Source organism: Mustelus asterias, chromosome 6 (assembly GCF_964213995.1).
Source record: "Mustelus asterias chromosome 6, sMusAst1.hap1.1, whole genome shotgun sequence".
In the NCBI taxonomy this organism is placed as follows: domain Eukaryota; kingdom Metazoa; phylum Chordata; class Chondrichthyes; order Carcharhiniformes; family Triakidae; genus Mustelus; species Mustelus asterias.
The window spans coordinates 113,728,843-113,755,676 of record NC_135806.1 but is presented as its reverse complement, the minus strand read 5'-3'; the positions used below and the strand labels follow the sequence as shown (position 1 = coordinate 113,755,676).

The 26,834-nt window shown below is 40.2% G+C and overlaps 1 protein-coding gene across 2 annotated transcripts in view; it reads left to right on the top strand.

Moving 5' to 3' along the window:
- ap3b1a (adaptor related protein complex 3 subunit beta 1a) overlaps positions 1-26,834 on the top strand; it is a 253,817-nt gene that overhangs the window by 200,366 nt on the left and 26,617 nt on the right. For both annotated transcript variants that reach the window (XM_078214962.1, XM_078214963.1), the window contains exons 25-26: positions 8,351-8,448; positions 20,428-20,566. In XM_078214962.1, coding sequence (XP_078071088.1) covers positions 8,351-8,448; positions 20,428-20,566 — 237 coding nt within the window. The remainder of the gene's footprint in view (positions 1-8,350; positions 8,449-20,427; positions 20,567-26,834) is intronic.

Genomic DNA, 26,834 nt, shown 5'->3' with positions numbered 1-26,834 from the left:
GAGGGTCGGCAAGTGTCACCTGTGTGTGGGGGTGTTGCCTAGGGGGAGTTGCATGGGATGTCAGGGTGGGGTTAGTAGCATCGTTACCCAGAAGTTAGAATTAGTTTTAATTCCTCTAACTTTTCCTGGGTAACTATTCTGGTAAGGCATTTGGAACCACCTGTAGTTTGAGATTTATATCACATTTTCAGATGGTTCAATTGCAAGCCAACATGGTTATGGGCCCCTCAACCAATCAGAATGAGACCTTCCTATCCAATCCATCTAGATCCCTCATAATTTTATGCACTTGCAGCCTCCTCTGCTCCAAAGAGAATAACCCTCATAACTAAATTCTCCAGTCCAGGCAACCTCCTTGTAAATCCCCTCGACCCTTGCAAGTGGAATTGCACCTTTCCTATAATGCAGTAATTCAGCTATGGCCTAACAGTTCCAGCATAACCTCACTGCTTCTCTAGCTCAGCTAATCGAGGCAAGTGTCCAGAATGCCTTTTTGATCACCTTAATTACCAGTCCAGCCACCTTTGGGGCACCTTCGGAGCAGCATGGTAGCACAGTGGTTAGCACTGCTGCTTCACAGCACCAGGGACCCAGGTTCGATTCCTGGCTTGGGTCACTATCTATGTGGAGTTTGCATATTCTCTCTGTGTCTGTGTGGGTTTCCGCCGGGTGCTCCAGTTTCCTCCCACATTCTGAAAGGTGTGCTAGTTAGGTGCATTGGCCCGAACAGGCGTCAGACTGTGACGACTAGGGGAATTTCACAGTAACTTCATTGCAGTGTTAATGTAAGCCTTACTTGTGACTAATAAATAAACTTTAACTTACTTTAACTCCAGGGATATGGGCATGCACGCCAAAGTTGTTCTGTTCCTGTTCACTTCTCAGTATTATACCATTTATAAAATATTACCTCACCTTGTTAACCTTATCCAGATCTGTTACCTTGCACTTCTCCAGGTTGAACTCTATTTGCCACTTGTTCCACCTACCTGACTAATCCAATTGATATCTTCCAGCAGTCTACAGCTTCTTCAAACACAGACAATTTCTGTATAATCTGAAAGCTTCTTAAACATATCCCAACATTCATGTCCAAATCATTGATATGTACCACAAAAAGTAAAGGACCTAGTATTGAACCCTGTTGAATGTCATTGGGAACAACCTTCCCATCACAAAATCACTCATTGAGCATTACCCCTTTCTCCCTGCATCTGGGCCAATTATGGATCCACTTTTGAATCTGAGCTTTTACTTTCATGACCAGTCTGCCATGAGGGACTTTATCAAAAGCCTTGCTAAAATCCATATGAATATATCAAATGCACTACCCTCATTGACTCTCCTTGTTATTTCCTCAAAATTCGATCATGTTAATCAGACATGACTTTCACTTAGCATATCCTTGCTAACTGTCTTTGATTAATCCCTGTCTTTATTATTGACTGTTTATCCTGTCCCTTAGAAATTTTTCCTATAATTTGCCCACAACCAAGGTTAGGCTGACTGGCCTGTACTTACTTAGTCTGTCTCTTTCTCCCTTTTTAAACATACCTTTTGGACCCTTTAATTTCTTCAGGGCAGTTTCAAGAATGGGAAAATGGAGGTCCTTCGACCAGCAAGTTACAATAATTCTGTCGGGCCTACGGAGAGGTCTTGCCAGGCTGGAAGCGCTTTACAAACTGTTCCTTCTGCTTTGTACTTGCTAAAAACACGGGGGAGTCTTTGATTTCACTATTAAGATTCACATTAACTGCAGCACACTTGCCTCTAGAATCTCACCTTTTCAAGTTCAAGTCCCACTTCATGATTTGATGATGGAAAAAAGTTTTTAATGGAATTTCCTAGGGGTCAGTATTGGGGTCCTTGCTTTTCCTGCTGTATATTAACGACCTTGGTGTACACGACACAATTTCAAATCGGACATTGGAAGCAGTGTTAACTGTGAGGATGATAGTGTAGGACTTCAAAATAAGATAGATAAATTGGTGGAATGGAGAGATGACAGATCAAGTTCAATGTGGAGAAGTGTGAAGTGATTCATTTCATAGGAAGAACATGGAGAGACAATATAAAATTTAGGTACAATTCTAAGGGGGAGCGCAGTGGCTATGGAATCTGTGTGTACATGTGCATAGATCATTGAAGGTGGCAGTGATTAATAAAGCATACAGTATCCTATTAATAGGGGCATAACGTACAAGAGCAAGGCGGTTATGTTGAACTTGTACAGGGCACGGGTTCGGCCTCAGCTGGAGTATTTCATCCAGTTCTGGGCATTGTACTTTAGGAAAGCTCTGAAAGCATTGGAGAGTGTGCAAGAAAAGATTCATGAGAATGGTTCCAACAATGAGGAACTTCAGTTATGAAGATAGATTAGCAAAGTTAGGACTGTTTTCTGTCGCGAAAAGAAGGCCGAGAGGAGATTTGATGGATGTATTCAAAATCACTCGGGTCTGGACAGAGTAGAAAGGGAAAAACTGCTCTCTCTTATGAAAGGGCTGAGAACGAGAGGCCACAGTTTTAAAGTCATTGGCAAAAGAAGCAAAGGCAACATGAGGAAATACCATTTCATACAGCGAGTGGTTAAGCCCTGCAAATGTGGTGGTGGCAGATTCAATCAAAGTATTCCAAAGGGAATTAGCCTGTTTTTTGAAAAGGAAGAATGTCTTCTGTGACTTCCTAAAGAACTGCTTCAGTATTGTGACCAATCACAAACCTGATCAGGGAAATTCAAACATGGAATTGGAAAAGCTGAATGTGGACCTGGGGTCAATTCGTTAATAAATTTGGTAATTTATGTGTAAGAAGATGATTTGCATTTTGTAAGCTGTGTGGCATTGAAATTATATCATATTAAACATTAAAGAAATTAAAATCAGAAAATGCTATCAATAATGTGCGCGTCAGGCAGGAGAGAGAAACAAAGTTGCACTGCACATCTACCTGCCATTCACTCATCCAGCAGGAATTGTCTGACTTCCACTGAACATGGTTGCTGCTGTCAGGTCACCAAGCTGAAATGTTAATTTTGTTTCTCTCTCTACCGTTGCTACCTTACCTAACCCACATTTCCAGCATTTTCCATTTTTATTTCAGATTTCCAGCATCTGCAATATTTAATTTCTGTATATATATAAAAAATTAAACCTCTCTGCATGTTGACTCCGAGTTTATTCCCTGCTATCCTCAGAAATTGTTACAAGTGAATGTGTTTAATGTTGAAGTAATGTTACGAAACCCCACTGAAGATGTGAGAGATTTCAGTCACGAGTGAATGTAGGTTCAAGGTGAGGGCAGGAGGTTTAGGGGGTGATGTGAGGGAAAAACTTTATTACCCAGGGGGTGGTGATGGTCTGCAATGCGCTGCCTGGGAGGGTGGTAGAGGCAGGTTGCCTCACATCATTTAAAAAGTATCTGGATGAGCACTTGGCATGTCTTAACATTCAGGGCTATGGGCCAAGTGCTGGCAGATGGGATTAGATGGGAGTTCAGGTGTTTTTAATGTGTCAGTGTGGATTCAATAGGACCGAAGGGCCTCTTCTGCGCTGTATGATTCTGATTATATGATTGATCCAAAGTGAAACACTGATATCCCGTGGTGTATTGTTTTCTTTTGGATATTAGTGAGAAAAGTTTGCAGAAGCAGTGAAAACTCAGACCTCCCTTCCGTTAAACAGAAAATAGAGTATTTAATAAAGTAGAAGAAAGAAGATAATAAAACACAGCAAAGAACAGCATTATACTTGGGCAAATTAGCAGTAAGCACTCAATCCCTCAAAAGTATGTTTTCACCCGGAATCCTAAACTCTGCTAAGACCGCTATTTCCCAAACAACAACCATAATCCTATTGGTTTAATCTGTATGGCGTAATTACCATACCATACAGCTCAAGTGGCTAGGACTTGGGAATGGTCTTTGGTTCAGCAAAGAAAATGATCTTTTGCACAAACTGGCTTTTCCCTTCAACACTTCCTCACTCTGGCTGCGCTGTTTCCTGAGTACAGCTGCCCTCTCCCCAGCTCTTCTTCTGCCTTCAGCCCCTAATCTCTTGCTGAACTGGTTCTTGTGGATGTCTGGCTCCCTCTCTCTCTCGCTGCTGCTTCTTTAACACCTCACCTGTGTCTAAACTGCTTCCTGGTTCATGGCACTCTGAGTACTAATTGTATCAATTGTGAAGAACACTCTGCTACTCTTTCCTTTTTCCTCCTTTCTCTTAACTGCTGCTCAGACATGGTTTCCAAAATACAAGACACTTGTGCAAAAAAAAAATCATTTTAATACCATTCTACTGTTTTGTAACAGTAGTTAGAGTGCTAATTTTATACACCAGTTTTCTTGCTAGAATTTGAAGCCAGTGCCTTTCACAAGTTAAGGAATCCTGTTGGAAAGAAGCTGCCACCAGGGTGTATGGAAGCTTCCATATTACACTTTGAAGATTGTGACTCCAGCTTCAAACAGTTGTCAGTCTTGGCTTTGAACTGTTATCATGAGTCTACAGTAGTGGTATGAATGTGTGGACCACCATCACTAAATGGACAGAGTGCAAACATAGAGATGCCAGTCTAGAATAAACATAGAAACATAGGAAAACTACAGCACAAAACAGGCCCTTCGGCCCCACAAGTTGTGCCGAACATATCCCTACCTTTTAGGCCTACCTATAACCCTCCATCCTATTAAGTCCCATGTACTCATCCAGGAGCCTCTTAAAAGACCCTATTGAGTTTGCCTCCACCACCACTGACGGCAGCTCATTCCACTCGCCCACCATCCTCTGTGTGGAAAAACTTCCCCCTAACATTTCCCCTGTACCTACCCCCCAGCACCTTAAACCTGTGTCCTCTCGTAGCAGCCATTTCCACCCTGGGAAAAAGTCTCTGAGAGCCTCTAAAATAGCAGGTAACCTTAACAGAAGCAGATTTTAGTCATGTAACTGGGCCATCCACTTGACATTTGGTGGGTTTCGTTTTGAACAGGCAGGTTCAACAGAAGTGAAAACTTCGAAGTACTTTCCATGGAAAGAGAATCCTGTCCAGGTTTCACGCTATAACAGATATCCTGTTGACTTCTAATTCCCCGTTTCTTCATAACCACATTGATTTTTTTTCAAGATATTAAGCAGAAAAATTTACTTTCTTATGATTCTGTTTAGCCCAGGAAGACCGAGCTCTCGCTCGTCTTGGCCAGCTCGTTGTGTAAACAAAACTTTCTAACTCCAGATTTGTCACAGTCTTCTGACGGATGGCTTGCCACTTGGGTGGTAGAGGAGTTCTGGCAACTAATTATGATGGTGCTGATGTATAAAGTGCAGTCCAAGTTATGCTTCAGTGTTTTCACCCAAATTCTTGTTGGGAACCAATTCTCTCAAGATTACTTAGAGATGTGATGGAATATTTTCAATGTTGCTGCAAATTAACTGGCACTATTGCCGCACAGTACACCTGGTGGAGGGTGGTTGCGATATCCTGGATAGGTTTCCAATCAGTTAGTCATGTGATGTGAAAATAATATGCAACGACTTATATTTATAAAGTATCTTTACCATAATGCAATGTCCCAAGGCACTTCATAGGAGCCTTGTGATTCAAAATATGACATGGAGCCACATAAGGCAATTGTATGTCAGATGACCAAAAGCTTGGTCAAAGAGGTAGACTTTAAGGAATATGTTGAAAGGGGAAAGTGAGGTGGAGAGGTTCAGGAAAGGAATTCCAGAGCTTGGTGCACAAGCAACTGAAGCCAGAGCCACCAATGGAGGAGTAATTAAAATTGGGGATGCACATGAGACAGAATTAGAGGAATGTGGGTGTTTCAAAGGGTTGTTGGGAGATGACAGAGATAGAGAGGGATAAGGCCATGGAAGGATTTGAAAACGAACGTGAGAATTTTCAAATCAAGTTGTCGCTTGACCAAACGTTGTCGAAGCTTCTAGACATCCATGGATTTCGAGTTTGATGAAATAGCAATATACAGTGAGTGTTCAGATTGGAGTCGTCATCCTCAGAGGTATATCACTTTGAAGATGTGAATGAGACTATGTATGAGCAAGAAAGAAATACGTTGTGCCTCTGGTGCAGTAATAAAAATCATTGCGCTGCACTTTCAAAATTATGGCTATCACATAAAATCAAGTATTCGTCTCCTCATTTAGTGGGAGTGCAATAACACTGCTGCATGCTTCAGAGAACTAATTAGAACAAATATTTTGTAGTATATATACTAACCTGTGAAGCGGTAAATTTACTCTGCATTATGAGGCATGCATACATTTTTCAACTACTGTAACAACCTTGTTTTGATGAGCTATGTTAACAGCCTGAACTCCCAAAATTTAAATGTACACAATATGATGCAAAATTGTATTTCAATTCTCTCATATTGGGAACATTAATTTTTCAATTGTGCAATTCCAGCCATTGAGTTTCTGATCCTGTAAAGTTCATTATTTGAAAATAAAGTTGCAATTGATAATCTTATAACGGTTCCTCTCTATTTCAGTATAACTGAATGCAGCACATAGCTTTTTAATTTTGTGATTTCATTGACTCATTTGCATCTGATTTGCACCAAAATCGTGTCATAACCACATCTAGGGTAGGGTTAACACGTGTTCCTGAATATTATAGTACCATTGTGTTGTGTTTCTGTATGGATTTGCGATCGAGTCTTGTGACACATTTGATATGGTCAACTGGCCTCACCAACTGAGAGTTTCATGCAGATCTGTGTTTTATGACAAGTGTGGTCTATGGTATTTGGGATGAATAAAAATGAGAGTTTCTGAAGTATTGCTTAGTAATTGTTTATTATTTTTCTGTAAGTTAAAGCCCAGATCAATGATATAGGATGCTGGTCTATGATTAAAGTGCTCATAAATGGCTTTGCCACAGACATCAAAAAGAGATCTTTATTATAATGGTTTAAACCCTGTGAGCTGAATGATCAAGCAGACTCAAATGTGACTCAAATGTGGTTGAGTTTACAATGCAAGAAGACTGCCATCTCAAAAATTAAGTTGTTAAAGTGTCAGCATAAACATTTGTTGATCATTTTGACATAAATACCATAACAGTCTGTGCTGAATACTATTCCATGTATAAATGTGTACAGAGCGTAATGACTTTTATGCGAAAAACTGAGCTGTCTGACAGCATTTCTGTTTTTATATTGATTTCAAACTTGGAGGGCACTTGTATGGGTAGGACTGCTGAAATAAAAGTTAATTTTATTGTAAGGTAGTTGCTCATCTCTGAATACCGCTGCTCATCATGTTTGCCTTCTGGTCCCTCTGAAGAAGTATTGAATCTTTCAGCAAATTCGATTGATCTTTTAGCAGTGTAATCACAATTACTCACCTCCTTAATTGGCCTGCCAGAAATCAGAAAATGGAAACTGATCGGCTGTGTGTTCCGATCAATAGCTTTAGAGCAATACTAGCAGGGGCAGGGGAGATGGAGGGTATAGCGAGATCAATTGGCCTGAGGTGTCAATCATTGTGTGTGGCTTTGCATGACAAACAATTTGCCTGACTGCAGCGGATCTCTCTCTCGTTTTCTATGGTACAGGTGAGAGCTAGGAAGAAACAATGCCTCTTCCGGAATATTTAGTGTGCATTTGGTGTGTAATGCGGTATAAAAATGATAACTGAACGTAAAGTGACTTTCGGTTTTTTGCAATTAGAACTGCACATACAACATTGATCTGCAATAGCTGTCCATATCTAGTGGTTGAAGATTACTGACAGGATTAACATTGGTGAGGCTCACCAATGGATCACTGAGTTTTTCCAATGCCTAACTGAACCATAAAGCTAAAGAATATGTCTGCTTCAATTCCTGATATGCCTTGAGTCAGCTGATTACAGAAGGCATAATCTGCCCAGTGTCCACTGCCAATCTTTATATATTGACCCCTACTAAAAGTGTTAATTGAGGATAAGATTGGGCTGGACTTTTCCCTTGTCCTCCCCCTTCCTCCACTTGCTGACACCCAGTAGAATCACACTAGAATAATAGTTACTTGGGCAAGGTGTTTGAGGATGACTTGTGTCCATGTTAATGTTTCTCAACAATTAAACCCTTTACAAATGGGGAGAGCATGAAATTGCTGAGGAAAAAACAAAACAAATATACCATTGAAAATCTGATTAACCTGAAGTCTAGTTTTAGGCATTTCCAGATGAATTGCAAAAAGTCCACAATGACTTTAACTTAACCAAGTGTGTTTTGCCAGTCAATATGCAAATCGCTGAGCAGCCCCCAAAGTTGAATAGTCCCAATTTATGGTATTAACACACACATGTATTAACTTTGATTCATGAGCCTTCAATTTTTAAATATTTTGCAGCACATTCAATGATCATTTCAGTGTCAGTGTCCAACCTCCAGTGGGAGAGTTGCTTCTGCCAGTCACCACATCTGAAAAGGACTTCAAGAAAGAACAAGGTAAGAAGTGACAGATTCATTGTGTGTTCTCCATTCGAGCTAGTTTGCACCACTTCTTTAAGCTTTCAACAAATGTAACATTTCTTGTTTCTCTTTTAAGAAGTATATCCTCATCTCTTACATAATCTTATTTGCAGGTAGTTTCTGTAGTTCAGTCAGGGAACCAAGTATTAGTTTGAGCTACCTGTCCAATTCAAGTGACCTGTTCCTTGCAATGGAATAGTTCCTCTGTAAATTGAGGAACCACCAAAAGATTTTGCTGCAATATTTGAAAAAAAACTCTCGTATCAGGACAGTGCCTTAGCACCAACCATCTTCAGCTGCTTCATCGATGACTTTCCCTTCATCACCAAGGTTAGAAGTTGGAATGTTTGCCCTATGTTCAGCATCATTCATGACTCCTCAGGTAGTGAAACAATCCATGTCAATATGCAGAAAGACCTAGGCAAGATTCAGGCTTAGGCTGATATGCTAATAACGTTCATGCCACATACATGTCTGGCAATGACTATCTCCAACAAGAGAGAATCAAACCATCTCCCCTTATCATTTAATGGCATTGCCATTGCTGAATCCCCCACTATAAAACTGAACTAGACCAGCCATATTAATACTGTGACTACAAGAGTAGGTCAGTGGTTGGGAATTCCACGGAGAGTAACTCTCTGCCTGAAACCGCCGCCCCCCCCAACAAAGCTGTGCACCATCAACAAGGCGCAAGTCAGGAGTGTGATGGAAAATTCTCCACTTGTCTAGATGGGTGCAGTTCCAACACTACTCCAGAAGCTCGACAGTATCCAGGACAAAACGGCCTGCTTTATTGGCATGTCACACACCACCTTAACCATTCACTCCCCCCATCCGTGTATTGGCAGCTGTGTGTACCATCCACAAGATGCACTGTAGCAACCGAATCAAAACTCCTCCGACTCCTTCCTACTTCCAAACCTGCTGTTCTAGTTCCTAGAAAGACGAGGGCAGCAGATACACGGGAACACCACCACCTGCATGTAGTCCCCTCCAAGCTGCACACCATTTTGACTTGGAACTATATCACCGTTCCTTGACTAGATCAAAATCCCTAAATTCTCTTCCTAACAGCCATGGAGGTGTACCCTCACTATATGGACTGCGGCAGTTCAATAAGGGTAGTTCACCAGCACTATGTCAAGGGCAATTAGAGATGGGGAACAAATGCTGGCCTCGCCAGTAACTCTTGTGTCTTGTGAAAGAAGAAAAAATATTGATGACCTTGAGTCGTACTCTTCCTCACAAGAAGAAACATTCTGGCTGTATTTCCTTTAATTTTTAAGACCTCAATTAGTTCATCCCTCAGCCTTTTTTTCAAGATATGTATGCTCACATTTCTCTGATATCACCCTTGTAAATCTTCTCTGCACCCTCAGCAGTGCTTCTATGTCCTTTTCATAATATGAAAACTAGAAGTGTGGTCTACCCAAGGTTTGATAGATATATAGGGCATAATTCTCAAGATCTTTAAATAATGTAAAATGTGCAAATATAGTGAACAATAAGAAGAATAGGAACAGACTTCAGGAAGACGAGGGCAGGTTGGTAAAATGGTTAGAGGCATTGGATTAAATTTGATGCAGAGTAATGTGAAATGATGCGTTTTGGTAGGAGAAATGAGGAAAGACTATATGAGCTACATGGTACAATACTCAAAAGGACTGCATGTACGTAATCTTTGAAGGTAGCAGGACAATTTGATAAAGCTGTTTTTAAAAATTAGAATGGATCCTTGGCTTTATTAATCGAGGAACAGAGTCCAAAAGCAAAGAAGTAATTCTAAACCTTTGTAAGACATTGTGTCAGGTCTCGGCTGGAGTACTGTGTTCAATTCTGGCTCCATATTTTTGGAAGGATGTCTAAGCCTTGGAAAAGGAGTGCTGAAGTATTGCAGGAATGCTATCAGGGATGAAGGACTTCAGTTTTGTTGAGGAACTGGAATAGTTCAAAATCATGAGTAGAGGAAATAAATAGGCAGAAAAGTCAGTAACTCCGTTTGGCACCTCAGCTGGGTACTGTATGCCCCTTTTGGTTTCACCATTTCTAATCCTTGAAGGAAATACTGAGGCAGGGATAATCCTTTTGACCTAAGTTAGTTGAGCTATTGAGATACCGTCTTGAGTTTGGATTCATTGAAGAGGGGCCCTGTATCAGGTATTTAAAATTATTAAGGCCATTGACAACCAGCGAAAAGATAGTTGAAGGGATAGAACTTGATGCCTATCTTAATTGTTATGTGATGTACATCCAGCTGCACTGCACTTAGGAGCTGAGCAGCAACATACCCTCCATCAGCCACACGGAAAACTGAACGAAGTACGTCTGATAAAGCTCCAACATTTTGAGTCTAAAAGTGAGATTATTTTGAGCTTCTATGAACTAGACATAACACACAGATTCAGTTCAGAAGTAGAGCAGGTTTCTGAACCAGATTGCCTTTCTTTATCCTGAGATGAAAATAGAAACTTGTATTCATGACTTTTGTTGTGTATTCATTTGTGCAAGTTTTGCAGAGTATTCATAAATAGATTTTAAGAATTGTATGAAAAGAAATGTTTAGCTTTCCTTTACCAAAATGTTTTATTAAGTAGTCTTATTAAATTCATTTGGTGGTGGATCATTTGATGCATGTCACATGGATCAGTAACTTGGTCGGTAACTTGCTAATACCACACGGGTTTAATATAACGAGGGCCATGTTTCATCCACCCATTTGTATTCATGGTCTTTTTGAATGAGCTTGTTTCCAGTTCATTGTGATCCAGTTGATGGGGGGTGAGAAGAAGGGTGCATGTCAATTTGGGACGGCCAAGTTCACATGGGTAAGTTGGGCTGACAGCTAAAATTCCAGAAGGTCTTTTTCCTAAGAGAGACAGATTAAATTTGCCTGACTGATCATCGAGGCTTTGTAAGTTTTCCCTCGGGGCCAAATTGGCCAGTTTCAGCGATGGAGAAGCATTAGCTACATTCACAAAGATGTCTGCATGCTGGAACCTCCTCAGTGTAAGATGGCATGAATGCGGAGGGATAATGGAGGATGAAATGGAGAGGAAAACTGGATTTATTTTGCTTTGTTGATAAATTCAGTTATCAAATCAATGTAGTTTTCAGGCCATTCTGCAACCTTTTAAAAGAGATTGCACTTGCAGCTGTTCTGAACATTGCTTTGATTTATTTTCATGCAGAAATCCCACTGTGATTCTCTCACAGTTGAAACAAATTGTATCTAAATTTTGGAAGTACAGTCCATTTCCTCTGGCAAATGCCAGGAGAGAGCTACATTTGGAAATAAGTGTCCAAAGATTTGCTTTGTTTCCAAGATTGTTGGTTAAACTGCAAATGATGCACATTTTCCACCATTTACAGTATTTATTTACATGAAATTCTGATTGCGCTTTTACGTCCATTCCCTCCCAATTCTTAAGAAGTCTTGAGATGAAGTTAAAGACATCTAATAGGAAGAGTGTATACAATATCTAACTGACTGACTGTCTTACTAATATTGCCTTTCTTGCTGTTCTTATCCTGCTGACAAAAGCATGTCTCTGTGCTTTCCACCACTTCTGCAATGACAGGTGAGTGCATGCCTGGCTGCGGAGTCTGCTCTCAACCACTATCTATTTGTGTGTTTTTTTTTTACTGCTTTACAAATGTAGGAGAATGTTGCTGCTGCAGATTGCTTTTTTTCTGTTTTTCTTTTCCTGTGCACTGAGGTTTTGGTTACATTGTGTTTGCTTTTGCTGTAAGTGAGGCACTTTCCTGATTAGTCAAACAGAACCATCAGTTCATAGAAGAAGTACTCGCTGGGAATTTAAGTGAACCTCAATGGAGTTGTTGCCAAAATTCCTTTTTCTTTCGCTATTTTCCTTCTATGGTTGTTGATTCTTTCTGTGAGTAAATGTGGCAGCTATGTGCTATGTTTAATCGACCAGAAAGGTTACTCTGAATAAGGTTTTTTCAAAAGTTATGTTTTTATGCAATATTCCTAATGCAGTGAGTTCCACTGAGTGGAAGTCAATCTTTCTGTAAAACACCACGTCGGGATTTCAGACATCAAAGCACACTGCTGATAAATTGATCTTTTTTTTCTGCTTTTGGAGGGTAACCTTTAGCAATTGTTTCACTCATTACATTAGCTCTTCTGTGCCCTGATCCTGGACCACCTAATTATAGGATACTGGCACCACTCAGTCTAAAAGGGTACTAAGATAGTGCCAGGGTTATGTGTACTCTGAATAAATACGTGCTAGGTTGAAACAGGATATTCCAGTTTGCCATTTTCATTCTCTTTCATTACACATCTAGACATTGTGAACCAACCATAACATTTATTGGCAAATTAGTTATGTTTATCAAGATTCAGCTGCATTACACTTGCAGCTTCAGTGGATTTTCTCCATTTATTTCAGGGAAATGAGGAAAGTCGTGACGCCGAGGGCAAAAATTGTAATTTTCTGTTGTTCTAAATTAGGAGGTCTTATTGAATCTAGGACATGGAAATCACAGCTTTTCTTCAGTAAACATGTCCATGTTGCATACTTTTTAATGGACGAAGAAATCTGAAAAAAATACCACCTTATTTGTAACATTAACTGGTAATCAAAGGATATCTTGGAGTGTATTTGTAATTATGGATAAGCTGAAAATCATTTATATTTCAATGTTTTAGATATTGAAGCATAAATTGTTTCAGGAGAAATTGCAGTTAGTCTGAAATGCAGGTCACCTAATATAATTCTGCTGCTTCACACTTCACTATTTTCATCTCAACGTACCTGTTAGAATTGAGAAAATTGTTCTGGAGTCTTAATGAGCAGCATTCTGGACTACTTTGCCAATCCTGCCAATCCCATGGACATTAATCCTTGCAAGAGGAACTGAGTACAGTGAGTTCTTTGGTGTGCTTGAAGGAGTATACTCATCATAGAATGGTTAGCTGTCTTGGCAGGGGTTCATAAACCCTGAACACAGTTGGCCTTTCTGTTGGACTCCAAAAAACCCAGTCTGCAGGTGCAACAGGTGATCAAGAAGGCAAATGGGATGTTGGCCTATATCGCAAGGGGGATAGAATATAAAAGCAGAGATGTCTTGCTGCATCTGTACAGGGCATTGGTGAGGCCGCAGCTGGAATACTGTGTGCAGTATTGGTCTCCTTATTTGCGGAAGGATATATTGGCCTTGGAGGGAGTGCAGAGAAGGTTCACCAGGTTGATACCAGAGATGAAGGGTGTTGATTATGAGGAGAGACTGAGCAGATTGGGTTTGTACTCGTTGGAATTTAGAAGGCTGAGGGGGGATCTTATAGAGACCTATAAGATAATGAAGGGGCTGGATAGGGTAGAGGTGGAGAGATTCTTTCCACTTAGAAAGGAAGCTGGAACTAGAGGGCACAGCCTCAAAATACAGGGGGGTCAGTTTAAGACAGAGTTGAGGAGGAACAACTTCTCTCAGAGGGTGGTGAATCTCTGGAATTCTCTGCCCATTGAAGTGGTGGAGGCTACCTCGTTGAATATGTTTAAATCACGAATAGATGGATTCCTGATCGGTAAGGGAATTAGGGGTTATAGGGATCAGGCGGGTAAGTGGAACTGATCCACTTCAGATCAGCCATGATCTTATTGAATGGCGGGGAAGGCTCGAGGGGCTAGATGGCCTACTCCTGCTTCTTATGTTCTTATGTTCTTATAACAATTCAACAGTTACTGCTGAAGGATGCGATGAATAATTTAATGCTTTGGCAGTATAGATTTACATTCTGGCTTACTGTTGGATGCTGTGGATAATAACAGCAGTCCTGTAGAAATGTGTTGTCAAGTGCTACTGGTGATGGGCATTCACTTGGTGCTCTGTAAGTTTAATTCATTTAGAAGGTGATCACTATGTGTCAAAACTGTTTGATAACAGCTTCAAGTTTTATTATAGCTTGAAGATTCTGCTTCAAATGGAAATGTAGCTACAAGCAATAGGCATCAATCATCTAGTGATGCACTGGTTTGGTGAAGGAACCCTCAAGATCCTATAAAGTATTGGGGAACACTTGGTAGAAATAAAAGTAGGTGGTAGTGTCATGTTGAGATTTTTAAAGTTTTTTATTTGTCACAAGCAGGTTTACATTAACAATGAATTTGCTGTGAATATCCCCTAATAATTGTTTACAAAATATAGTAAGTTAGTAATATTTTGTTTAACCCTTGTACAATAAAGGTTTTTATTCAACATGTGAAACCTGCTGGTATTCTTTCAATAAATAACTGCGAGTTTGAATGTATCATTAATTGTTATTCTATTTAAATGTTAATGGTTTCCCTTTGGATCGTAAATAACACTACTTGCAACTTATACACATCACTTGAGCTAAACAATTGTCCCTTGTAGATGGACAGCCAGTTCAAACATAAGGAGCAATTCACTGAATGTAGTCTTTAAAACCTTATTTAATCAAATTTCTTCTTCCTCCCATTCTACTCGCAGCAAGGACTGTATTCCATTCTCCCTTTCTTTTTCACCTTGCTCCAACAATGCAACTGCCCACACCTGGCCTTAAGTTCAGCCTTTTTATTTTGCTCAACTGCAGATTCCCCTTCTCCATGGTTGACAGGGCCTTCTACTGTGTTCATCCATTTGTCATGCTTCTGGTTTCATCCCTTTACATCCCTCCTTGGACAACTATAGTGTTCCCCTTGTCCTCAACTGCAACAGTATCATTCAATAAATAATCCTGTGCCATTTTCACCATTTCTAATGCCCGATTCTCTCTTTTCAACATTGCGAAGAGATTGTTCCCTCCAAAAAAACATTGTCTACTCTTTTGCCTGCAGCTGCAGGAAATGCAATACCACCCCTTGCACCACTTCCCTTTCCATTGTCCAGGGCCCCAAACCCCCCTCCCAGGTAATGCAATGATTTACTTGCACTTCTACAGTTCTTAGAATGCAGTCTTCTCTACACTGGAGAGATCAAATACTGAAATGTTCCTATTAGCGTAACCCTGAGCAGCCGGTCACTTAACATTTTAGTTCTCCATCCCACTCCTTGTCTGGCTTCTCCTGCCTACACTATTCTAATGCTGTTCAAAGAACAGCACCCTCATCTTTCAATCTGGCAGTTTGCAGACTTTGGGTTGAGTGTGGAATTCAACTATTTCAAACCCTAGCCACTATTCCTTATCCTTTTTGGGCGGCAGTTGCCATTTCCAGCTCCTCAAATCTTAACTTCTGTTTCTCTACTACTTCCAATACCACTACCCTTTGCCTTGTACCATCATCCCTTTTCGTCACTTGATTTCTCCTGCCTTTTGTTGTTGTTCTTGCCTACTCACCCACCCACATCCCCCACCCCTCCTTCACCTTTTCCCTGCCTTTGTCTTTGTCTTTGCTCAAAACCTGTTATTTCTCTAACCATGGTCCATTCTGACAATAGATGAACAATCTGAAACATTAACTCTGTTCCTCCCTGCACAGATGCTGCCTGACCTGCGTACTTTGAGTATTTTCTCTCTTTATTTCCAATTTCTTCTGAACCATCTGCTTTTAATGTAAGTTTCCCTTCAGGAAACTGTGTTTTGACTTAATTTCCACAAGATACCAGTGAGCTGGAGCAATTCTAGAAGCACCACTTCTGCTGTAGAGAGTTAAAAGCTGAGACTATCCTGTGAAACGTAAAAGCAAGACTGGATTTATCCTAGTATTAGTTTTAGCAAATTTTACTTGAAATAGCTTTTGTGTACTTAATTTAGTTGGCATATGGTCAATTTCCTTTTAGTATAGCCTGAAATTTGGGAAGAATACATGTAACCATTTAATAATGGTATCTGCAGTACTTCATCAATTTAACAGTTCACTCAGTTCCTCATTCCACAGATGCTGCCTGATCTACTGAGTATTTCCAGCATTTTCTCTTTTTATTTCAGATTTCCAGCATCTACAGTATTTTGACTTTGTATTAGTGAGGATACTTGCTCTGGATGAGAGCCTAGAACAGGGAGTCACCTTTTCATAATAAAGAGTCATCCGTTTAGGACTTAAGATGAAGAGAGATCTCTTCATCCAAAGAATTGAGAATTTTTGGAATTGTCTATTGCGCAGGGCGGAGGCTGCTCAGTCAATGAGTATATTCAAGACTGAATTCAGTAGATTATTGGATACTAAGGAAAAGCAAGGGAGTGGAGGTAGAGCAGTAAAGTGCAACTGAGGTGGAATATCCGCTATGAACTTGCTGAATAGTGGAGCAGATTCAAGGGGCTGAGTGGCCTACTGCAGTTCCTGTTTCTTGCATTTCTAAATAAGCCAACATTTACTTACCTTCTACAGCACCAAACTACTTCAAAACAGTCACATTTGATGCTCCTTAATTATAGTGCACTTTTTCTTTCCAGGTTCTTTTCCACCTCAGCAATCAAGACAATACATTTGCTTACCATGCTGCTCCTCTTAAGTGTTCTTTTGCATGTAAATTAATCTTGATTCAGTTTACACTGTCATGCTGAGTGGTACAAATTGCCTATAACAATAAAACAGCACGAGTAAAAGGCAGATTGAATGTGCGCCTCACTTGATAGGATGTTACTGTGTTTTATGCCAATACATTAGCTGAAGATAATGAATCTTCTGTTCTGAAAAGCATGGTATAGTTGATTTTTAATTTTACTTCAATGGAGCAGTACCTTGTCTTTTAAAGAACAAGTTAGGCAAACCATTAATGACAAGAGCGTTAAGGTTAAATATGAAGCATTGCATTCACTTGTCTGAGTGCTATCCATCTTTCCATTTACAGGAGGTTGACAAAAGTACAGGCTTTGTGCAACATTTCCTTTAATTACATGCTGAGGGAGCAGGCTTTTAACATAAACATGGTTACATTAATTTATTCAGCATTTGCTGTTGAATAGAGCTTGATGAAGGTGGTTTAAATCATGAATGAGTGCAGTGCTTTCTAACTACCTAATGCCTAGCTTGCCTGCAACTAGTGAACTTTTCTTTGTTCAGTTGAAAGCAGCTTCTGAACCTTTTTTTAAACTGATGTATGCAAAATTTTTTACATTTATAGTCTATTAAGGTGACAATTTTTAAATTGTTTGGGGCATTATTTTGAAGTAAATATTTTTCTTCCAGCCTTCAATCTTAATTTAAAAACAGTAATATATAATTTCCGTTCTAATGTAAATTGGTCTTTAAGCTTTGTTTTAAATGATCACTTCCCTCAGTTGGGAAAGAGTGCAAGTACGTGATTTGCCTTGACTAATCCTCTTAACTTTTAGGGTAGATAAATGTATGCCCTCTATCTCATAATGTAGTTACACTGAAGTTGGTTGCCCGAATCATTGCTGCAGGATTTTGAGCCCTTATGATTTATGATAAGTGAAGTGCTTGTTTTCAAAAACCCCTTAAATTAACACGTAAATATATTTACCCAACAAATCAAACCAAAATACTGTTACCTGCATTGAAGAGATTTACAATTTGCTGACTTTTCTACGTAATACTGCACTTAGTTTTAGATCCTTGCAGTTGTTACTTCTTAAGCCACGACCCATGATGTTTGTTAAATGCAAACTTAAAACATGGCCCAGTTACAGTCTAGAACAAATATAATTCCATTTAATAGAATATATATACTGAGTGGTTACATACTTCAGTGTGCAGTATGTGAATGGGCATTCTAATTCTTTCTAAACTGCTTATTGAATGTACATTATTTGGCCACAGACTTGATTCAAATTTTAATCCTCTGGAAATGTTAACAATGACTTTATTTGGCTCCTCATTCTGACAAGTGACATAGTTACAATATTTTACTGTAACCTAATTGTTCAGTTTATTTATGTAAGATACAGCATCAGTGTCCAGTGGTATTTTATGCCTAGTTGCTTTTTTCCCTACATTTTATTTTTAAAAGTACTCGTACAATGCAACAATAGTTAAGCTATCAATTATTGTTTGTGCTGAATATTATTGTGTCAGTAATATCAGTAGAATCTTACCACTTGTATCCTCCATATTCAGACACAAGTTTTGAAGTTTTGAGCTTTGGTGTCAGTTCAAGTTATTTACTGTCACTTTGTAATTTCTTGATAGAACCTATAACAAAGAACAAAGAACAATACAGCACAGGAACAGGCCCTTCGGCCCTCCAAGCCCGCGCCGCTCCCCGGTCCAGGATTGAATCCTGAATCCAGGATCCCCGCCCAATTTTCCAGCCTATCTACATCCTAATATCCTATCCACCGAGCTGTCCCTCACAGCTACGATGCTTTGTTCATCACAACCTATTAACTCACCCCCACCCCCCCATTCCAGACCATGTGATCTCCAGGGAGAGGCGAAAACCCAGAGTGAAAACCCCAGGGCCAATATGGGGGAAAAAAAATCTGGGAAATTCCTCTCCGACCCCCTGAGGCGATCGAAACGAGTCCAGGAGATCACACTGGCCCTGATCAGAAAATGCTTCCCAACCCTATTCATTTCCACTTCTGCTTTACGAATACCATCTGAATTCTCTGCCCCCGAGACAGGTTCCCAACTATCCGCAGTCTCGCTCTGTACTGGCACCAGCAAGATGATCATAGATATAGTATCTGGGGCCAGGATAGTCCTATAAACCTAGAACAAAATTCACGCTTGGGAGCCTTCCAAGATGGCAGGCAGCACAGGGTGTGAGGTCGCATCATAAGCTAATAGGAAAAATTGAAGCTTACATCCATGCTTGTAATAGTCCTCATTAAAACTAACTTAATGTATATTAAAATTTGTTATAAGATCATACAAGTATTTAAAATGGAATATATGGAGAGCAATGAAATGTGGATTTTTATTTCCACTCATGAGATGCACCATAACTCTCACATGAAATAAAAATCCTATTTCACTGCCCGCGTAGTGTATTCTATATTTATGATCCATGGAGCCTGATTGGTTCACAGGCTTCAGACTCCCTCTTTATTATACAAGACTGTGTACGTGAAAATAAAATGTGGAGTTTTAAATCTCTTTTGATGGAAAGTTTTAAATGAAAATTTATGGGTCAGTTAGGTGAACTTTCCCCTCCCAAATTAATTTTTTTAAAATATCTTTCCTACTCATCCACTGCTTTCTTATTTTCATACTGTTGGGGCATGCCCTTCTGAATACGGTTACTGTCCAAATCTCTTGACTTCTGAGCCAGAGAATCAAGAACAGGATCCAGAATAAAATGAGACAAATGATTGGTCCAAAAAAATGTAAAGTTGGGGGGGGAAGATGAAAAATCAGTACTGAAAACTTGACCATCTTCATTTGATAGTCACTTCATCCATTTGATGTGTGATGTCTAAAGACAATAAAACAAGAATTGTTACTCTGGTTTCAGGCATTGATGTTGAACATGATTTTCACTGTGTAGATTTGATGGGTATATCTTTGCAATGGATAAATGAATGAAATCTCATAAAGTGCAATGATTCATATGAAATAATTATTTTTGCATATTCAATAAGTTTTTATCTCCCCTGCAAAATTGGGAACATGTTTGCAATGTAATTACTTGGCTTCAGCTGTTCAAATGTACATTGTCGGTTGCTGCTATTATTCGAGCATTTCTGTGCCAAAAAAACAGTTACTGCTTGTACCTGATACGGTGACTGGTCAGTTTTTCCATTATTGATTACCTGTATGGTGTGAAAATACATCAAGAACTGTACAATTCTTACTTGATTGTAAATAAATGTGCATTAACTTTTCAGAATTCAATGTTTTTTTGTTACTTTTGTCTCTGAGGGTATTTTAATGCATTTCTAAAGCTGATTTTTAAGGATAGTTAAATGAAATACAAACTTAATCTTGGTTTTAAATTGGATCTTAAAATTCAGCACCATTGATGTGGTGGTTTCTGAATTTGTGCGGGGGATATTAAGTGTTGATATGTTGGCAATGTTTTAACTGTCAGTATCTAACCACATCAATTGTGCATTTGCAGGAAAGCTGACAGGAATGAATGAAAATTCTACAGCGATCACAGGTTCTCCGCAGAATTCCTCTTGCCAGGCGATTGTGCATAAGGTGGTAAACGTGGCTAATGTTGGGGTTGTGCCTTCTGGCCAAGATAACATTCACAGGTAACATAGGCTTTTCAAATTCTTACTTGACATGGTTTCGGAAACCCTGACCTTGCAGAATTGTCATTCTATGCATGCAAGGAGGAATTTGCCTTTGGTAAGATAGTTAATACGAAGAGAACAACTAAGAGAATTATTTAGAAACTCGTCACATTTTGAGAGATTCAGTTGATGCAAACCAAGACAGTACTGTATACCTTACACATTTATAAAGGTTTGAACCCCTGTACTCAATTTGATTTGAACTCCCTGGCTCCTTCAAGTTTTGTTTAAATTGCTTTGAGCTTTTCTTTTTTTTTAAATTCTTAACTCTTTGCTGGTGACATCTGATCATATTTATCCTGGATGGTGATCTTAATATAAGTACTAATCCCTTGTTTCTAAGTATTTAATCATGCACAGGGAGTGACACAAAATACAGTTAAATTATAATCAATTATTACTGCAGCTAAAATTTGACAAAACAATAGCATGTTAAATCATTTTTTTTAAACCAGCAAAATTGCAATAAGAGTGCAAACACAATCCTTCCCATCTGTGACACACTAGACTTTTTTTTAAAGATTCATTTCTTGGATATGGCATTGCTCGCAAGTCTATTATTTATTACCCATCCTTAGTTGTCCTTGAGAAGGTGATGGGAGGGCACTTTTTGAACCATTGCAGTCTGTTTGGTGAGGTATTCGCGATAGGGAACTCCAGTATTTTGACCCAGTGACAATGAAGGAACAATGATACATGTCCAAGTGTGGATGATGTGTGACTTGGAGGTGCTGGTGTTCCCATGCACCTGCTGCCCTTGTGCTTCTAGGCTGTGGATGATCACGTGTTTGGGAGCTGCAGTCTATGGCAAGTTGCTTCATTATATCTTAATAGATGGCGCACAATAACTACAGCGTGCCAGCAGAAATCAAAATATTTTTTTGAGGGCTCGTTTTGAGAAAAAAAGGGCTATTTGGTTAATTTTGTCAAGGGATACTTTTTGATTTCAGGTGTTACTCTTTAGTTTTCATTAACTCATTAGGTGATGCAGTCATGTAGTGACACGGCCCGCAGCAAAACAGCAGGATGAACGAATAAGACACTATACTTCAGCCATGCCTGTATACTGGCTTATCAATTTGAGAGAATGTTAAGTGTTTAAATAACCTATGAGTACGTATTAATTCCAGAAAGGAAATATTTGTTATAGGTTGTAATTTTTCATTGTAAAAAGCATACAGAAGCAAAGAGAAATGTATAATTCAAGATTTCACTTGGTAAAATTATAGTCCAGAGAACCAGAGGGAAGCTATTGGTAAGATGATGAAATAAGGTTTTAATACTGGTTAGTCATTGTTTTTCTTAGGTAGCAAACTGTTTTACTAATTATTTTGATAAAAGATAAGCAAATCTCTTTATATGAAGCTGAATTTTACTTTTGCATCATTATGTAATGCAGAGTTCTACGGGTTGTCACATAAAGGGAGTACTGAAATTCTTTAAATCCTAAGATATTAAGCTCAAGACTGTAACACTTTGTAAATTTCCCAAGCTAACAACAAGGAAATAATGCTGAAGTACTATTGGGTGTATGACATATTCAGTAAACTCATTACATCTCACTATATTCATTGAACTTTATTGAAATCATTATGTTCACAATAACATTTGTACTTTAAATGAGAAAATGCTTCATTTATTAATTTTGATTAAGTCGCGCTTCTTAATGCCTCCCATCATCCTGATTATAAACCAAACTCCACTTGGTTTTATTTCTTTGTAGATCCCAGTCTCTAATCCGGTTGACATCCAGCTTCTCTGCATGTATTCAATAGAAGCATTCTTATCTAACTCAGTTTAGACGATTAACAGTATTTAAGGCAAGACTCAGGCAGAGATTTTAATTTTAAATCTAGTGCCCTCACACATCCATTCTTGATGTTTCAGAGTTGATACCCACTTCTTTCAGATTTTTTTTCCCTTTCCAAATGACCAACCATAGAAATCATAGAAACCCTACAGTACCCTCCAATACTTTCCTCCATCCGTTGTCACTTTGACTGCAGCATTGCCTAATATAATGTTCAATACACCATTAAGTCTATTCTGCTACTATCACTATTCCTGGGGGGAGGGGGGACCCTCCTTGACCTCCAATGACAGGCACCCTCCATCCTGCCCTTGCTGCTCCTCCAATCATAGATTCTGTTTCTGGAGGAGCTGGAGAAGGATTGGAGGAGCAACGAACACTAGAGAGACAAAATCTGTAATTGGAAGAGCAGCTTCTCACAGATTTGGTCTCTCTTGGATTTGCTACTGCTCCAAAGAAACTCTGCATTATTTTACCTCTCTCTGATGCTGCACCCGCACTAAGGAGGAGCCGTAGTGTAAAGCAATCTGTGCAGGGGCAACCTTCCTTGAATCTTCACCCCCGTCTTCGATTTTTTTTGTTGCTTTTGTAGTCTTGAGTGGTAGTTATAGTCAGTGCAGACTCGATGAGCCGAAGGGCCTTTTCTGCGCTGTATGACTTTGACTATGATCTATGTATTTTGAACTCCGTGCACCTGTTATGGAGGTCGTGGATGTTTAAGTTATTTAAGGAAGTTTATATCAATGCACTACATGATGCAGCATTGAGCCATTCAGATGTGAAAAGCCCTGGTAAGTATCAGGCTCACAAATCTCCACCAGTTTGACAAACACAAGCTGAAAATACTCAGATTAGGCAGCATCCTTGGAAAGAGAAAGTAGCAGTTTTAACCTTTTAGGCTGTTTACTTCTTCTTGTGCTGCCTGAATTGCTGCGCATTTCGAGCATTTTCCACCATTTCAAATTTCCAGCATCAAAGTGTTTTGTTTTTGTGTTAAGCAGAATGGAATTGGGAGCGCAGCAATTGACTGCGTTGAAGTCATGTTAGAGTTGTATAGAGCTTTGGTGAGGCCACAGCTAGAGTACTGCGTGTGGTCGCCTCAATAGGATGTGACTGCACTGGAAGGAGTACAGAGAAGATTCACCAGGATGCTGCCTGGGATGGAAAATTTAAGTTGGGGTTGGGTAGGCTAGTCATAGTTCGTCATGGCATGGCAAGGTTAATCATGGCATGAATCAATTCCGGCCTCCCAGATTGTCTGGACCCACCACAGTTCACCTATCGCTGCAACAGGTCCACAGCAGACACCATCTCCCTGGCCCCACACTCAGCCCTGGAACACCTAGATAACAAAGACATCTATGTCAAGATTCCTATTTATTGATTACAGCTCAGCCTTCAACACTATTATTCCCACAAAACCCATCTCCAAACTCCGTGGCCTGGGAACCGGCTCCTCCCTCGGCAACTGGATCCTAGACTTCCTAACCCACAGACCGCAATCAATAAGGATAGGCAACAACACCACCTCCATGATCATCCTTAACACCAGTGCCCCACAAGGCTGTGTCCTCGGCCTCTTCCTATACTCCTTATACACCTATGACTGTGTGGCCAAATTCCCCTCCAACTTGATTTTCAAGTTTGCTGATGACACCACTGTAGTGGGTCGGATCTCAAACAGTGACGAGACGGAGTACAGGAAAGAGATAGAGAATCTGGTGAACTGATGCAGCAACAATAATCTCTCCCTCAACGTCAACAAAATGAAGGAGATGGTCATCAACTTCAGGAAGCGTATTGGAGAACATACCACTGTCTACATCAATGAGGGAACGAAGTAGAAATAAATGACCAAGAGCTTCAAGTTTTTAGGGGGCCAGATCACCAACAACCTGTCCTGGTCCCTCCAGGCCAACACTATAGTTAAGAAAGTCCATCAACACCTCTACTTTCTCAGGAGGCGAAGGAAATTTGGCACATCCACTACAACTCTCTCCAGCTTTTAAAGATGCACCACAGAAAGCATTCTTTCTGGTTGTACTACAGCTTGGTATGGCTCCTTGCTCTGCCCAAGACCGCAAGAAACTACAAAGGGTAGTGAATGAAGCCCAGTCCGTCTTGCAAACCAGTCTCCCATTCATTGATTCTGTCTACACTTCCCGCTGCCTTGCAAAAGCAGCCAGCATAATTAAGGACCCCATGCACCCCGGACATTCTCTCTGCCACCTTCTTCCGTCAGGAAAAAGATACAAAAGTTTGAGGACACATACCAACTAACTCGAGAACAGCTTCTTCCCTGCTGCCATCAGACTTTTGAATGGACCTGAAACCAAAAGAGAACATGCTGGAAAATCTCAGCAGGTCTGGCAGCATATATAAGGAGAGAAAAGAGCTGACGCTTTGAATGCAGTTGACCCTTTGTCAAAGCTTTTTCTCTCCTTACAGATGCTGCCAGACCTGCTGAGATTTTCCAACATTTTCTCTTTTTGGTTTCAGATTCCAGCATCCGCAGTAATTTACTTTTATTTTGAATGGACCTGCCTCGTATTATGTTGATCTTTCTCTACATCCTAGCTATGACTGTAACATTACATTCTGTACACTCTCCATTCCTTCTCTATGTATGGTATGCTTTGTCTGTATAGCGGGCAAGAAAAATACTTTTCACTGTATACTAATACATGTGACAATGCATCAAATCAAATAGGCTTGGGTTGTTTTCAGTGGATCAGAAAAGACTGAGGGGCAACCTGATTGAGGCGTACAAAATTAAGAGGGACATGGATAGAGTGGATAAGGAGCAGTGGTTCCCCTTAGTTAAAAGGTCAGTCATGAAGGGACAGCAGTTCAAGGTGAGGGGCAGGAGGTTTAAGGGGGTCATGAGGAAAAATATTTTTACCCAGAGGGTAGTAATGGTCTGAACGGCACAGACTGGGAGGGTGGTAGAGACTTCACATCCTTTAAAAAGTACCTGGATGTGCACTTAGCACATCATAACATTCAAGGCTATGGATCAAGTGCTGGTAAATGGGATTAGGTGGGAGGTCAGGTGTTTCTCACATGTCAGTGCAGACTTGATGGACTGAAGGTACCCTTCAGCACTGTACGATTCTATGATTGTGGACACACAACGAAGAGGAGTAGAACTGGCCAGAGTTAAAATCATGTTTAGTGACCCTTGCTGGATGTGTTCTTATGTGAGTGTTGGGTGAAGATGCGGTTAAATATAATTCTGGCCTCTGGAACAAAATTAACTGTTGGCACTTGTCCTCTCATGAAGAATGTCCATTTGGGTGAAATTCAGATGGAGCCTGAGAGGAGGGGAATGTATCCTGACAGGGCTTGCCACATTGGGGGAGGATAGCAAAGTGATCTCCCGTGTATAAAGATAGTGTGAATTTCAAGGACTTGAGAAACAGATGTGGATAACATCAATAAATTACTGTAGCTTTGCTGTTGTGATTTTATTCGTCTCCTGAACCATGTGTTACTGCCTTGTAAACACTCCTGCCTATCTTGTATCCATTTTTATTTTATACGTTTTGTTGCTGATCATTATTTCATGCAGTTCCAATGTTTATGTCAGCATGTATCATCAACAATGTGAATGGAGGATACCAACTGTGCAATAGTTGAATAATGAGTGCAGGAGAGAATGCCAGGAGCAGTACTGGGCAAAACCAAAACTGAGATATCAACCCCGTGATGCTACAACACAGACTACTTGCTTGGAAGGAGCGAAGGCAGCAAGTGATTGACAGAGCGAGACAATTTCACAACCAGCCGATCAGATGTAAGCTCTGCAGTCTCGTCATATCTCGTCGTGAGTGGTGATGAACAAGTAAACATGTCACTAGAGGAGGTGGCCACTCCACAAATGGCGCCATCCTCAATGATGGGGAAGCTCAGCGCATCAGTGCAAAAGGGAAGGCTGAAGCACTTGCAACAATCTTCAGCCAGAAGTGCAGAGTGAATGATTCATCTTGGCCACCCTCTGAGGTCCCCAGCATCACATGCCAGCCTTCGACCAATTCGATTCACTCCATATGATATCAAGAAATGGCTGAAGGATGCTGCAAAGGCTATTGGCCCTGACATTTCAGAAATACTACTGAACACTTGTGCTCCACAACTAGCTGTGCCCTTAACTATGCTGTTCCAGTACAAAAACAACACTTGCTCACACACACTCAGTTTGGGTTCCACCAGAATCACTTGCTCCTGACCTCATTACAGCCTTGGTTCAAACGTGAACAAAAGGACTGAACTCCAGAGGTGAGAGTGGCTGCCCTTGACATCAAGGCTGCATTTGAACGAGTGTGGCATCAAGGAGCCCGAGCAAAACTGGAGTCAATGGGAATTGGGGAAAACTCTCCACTGATTGGAGTCATTTCTAACGGTTGTGGTTGTTGG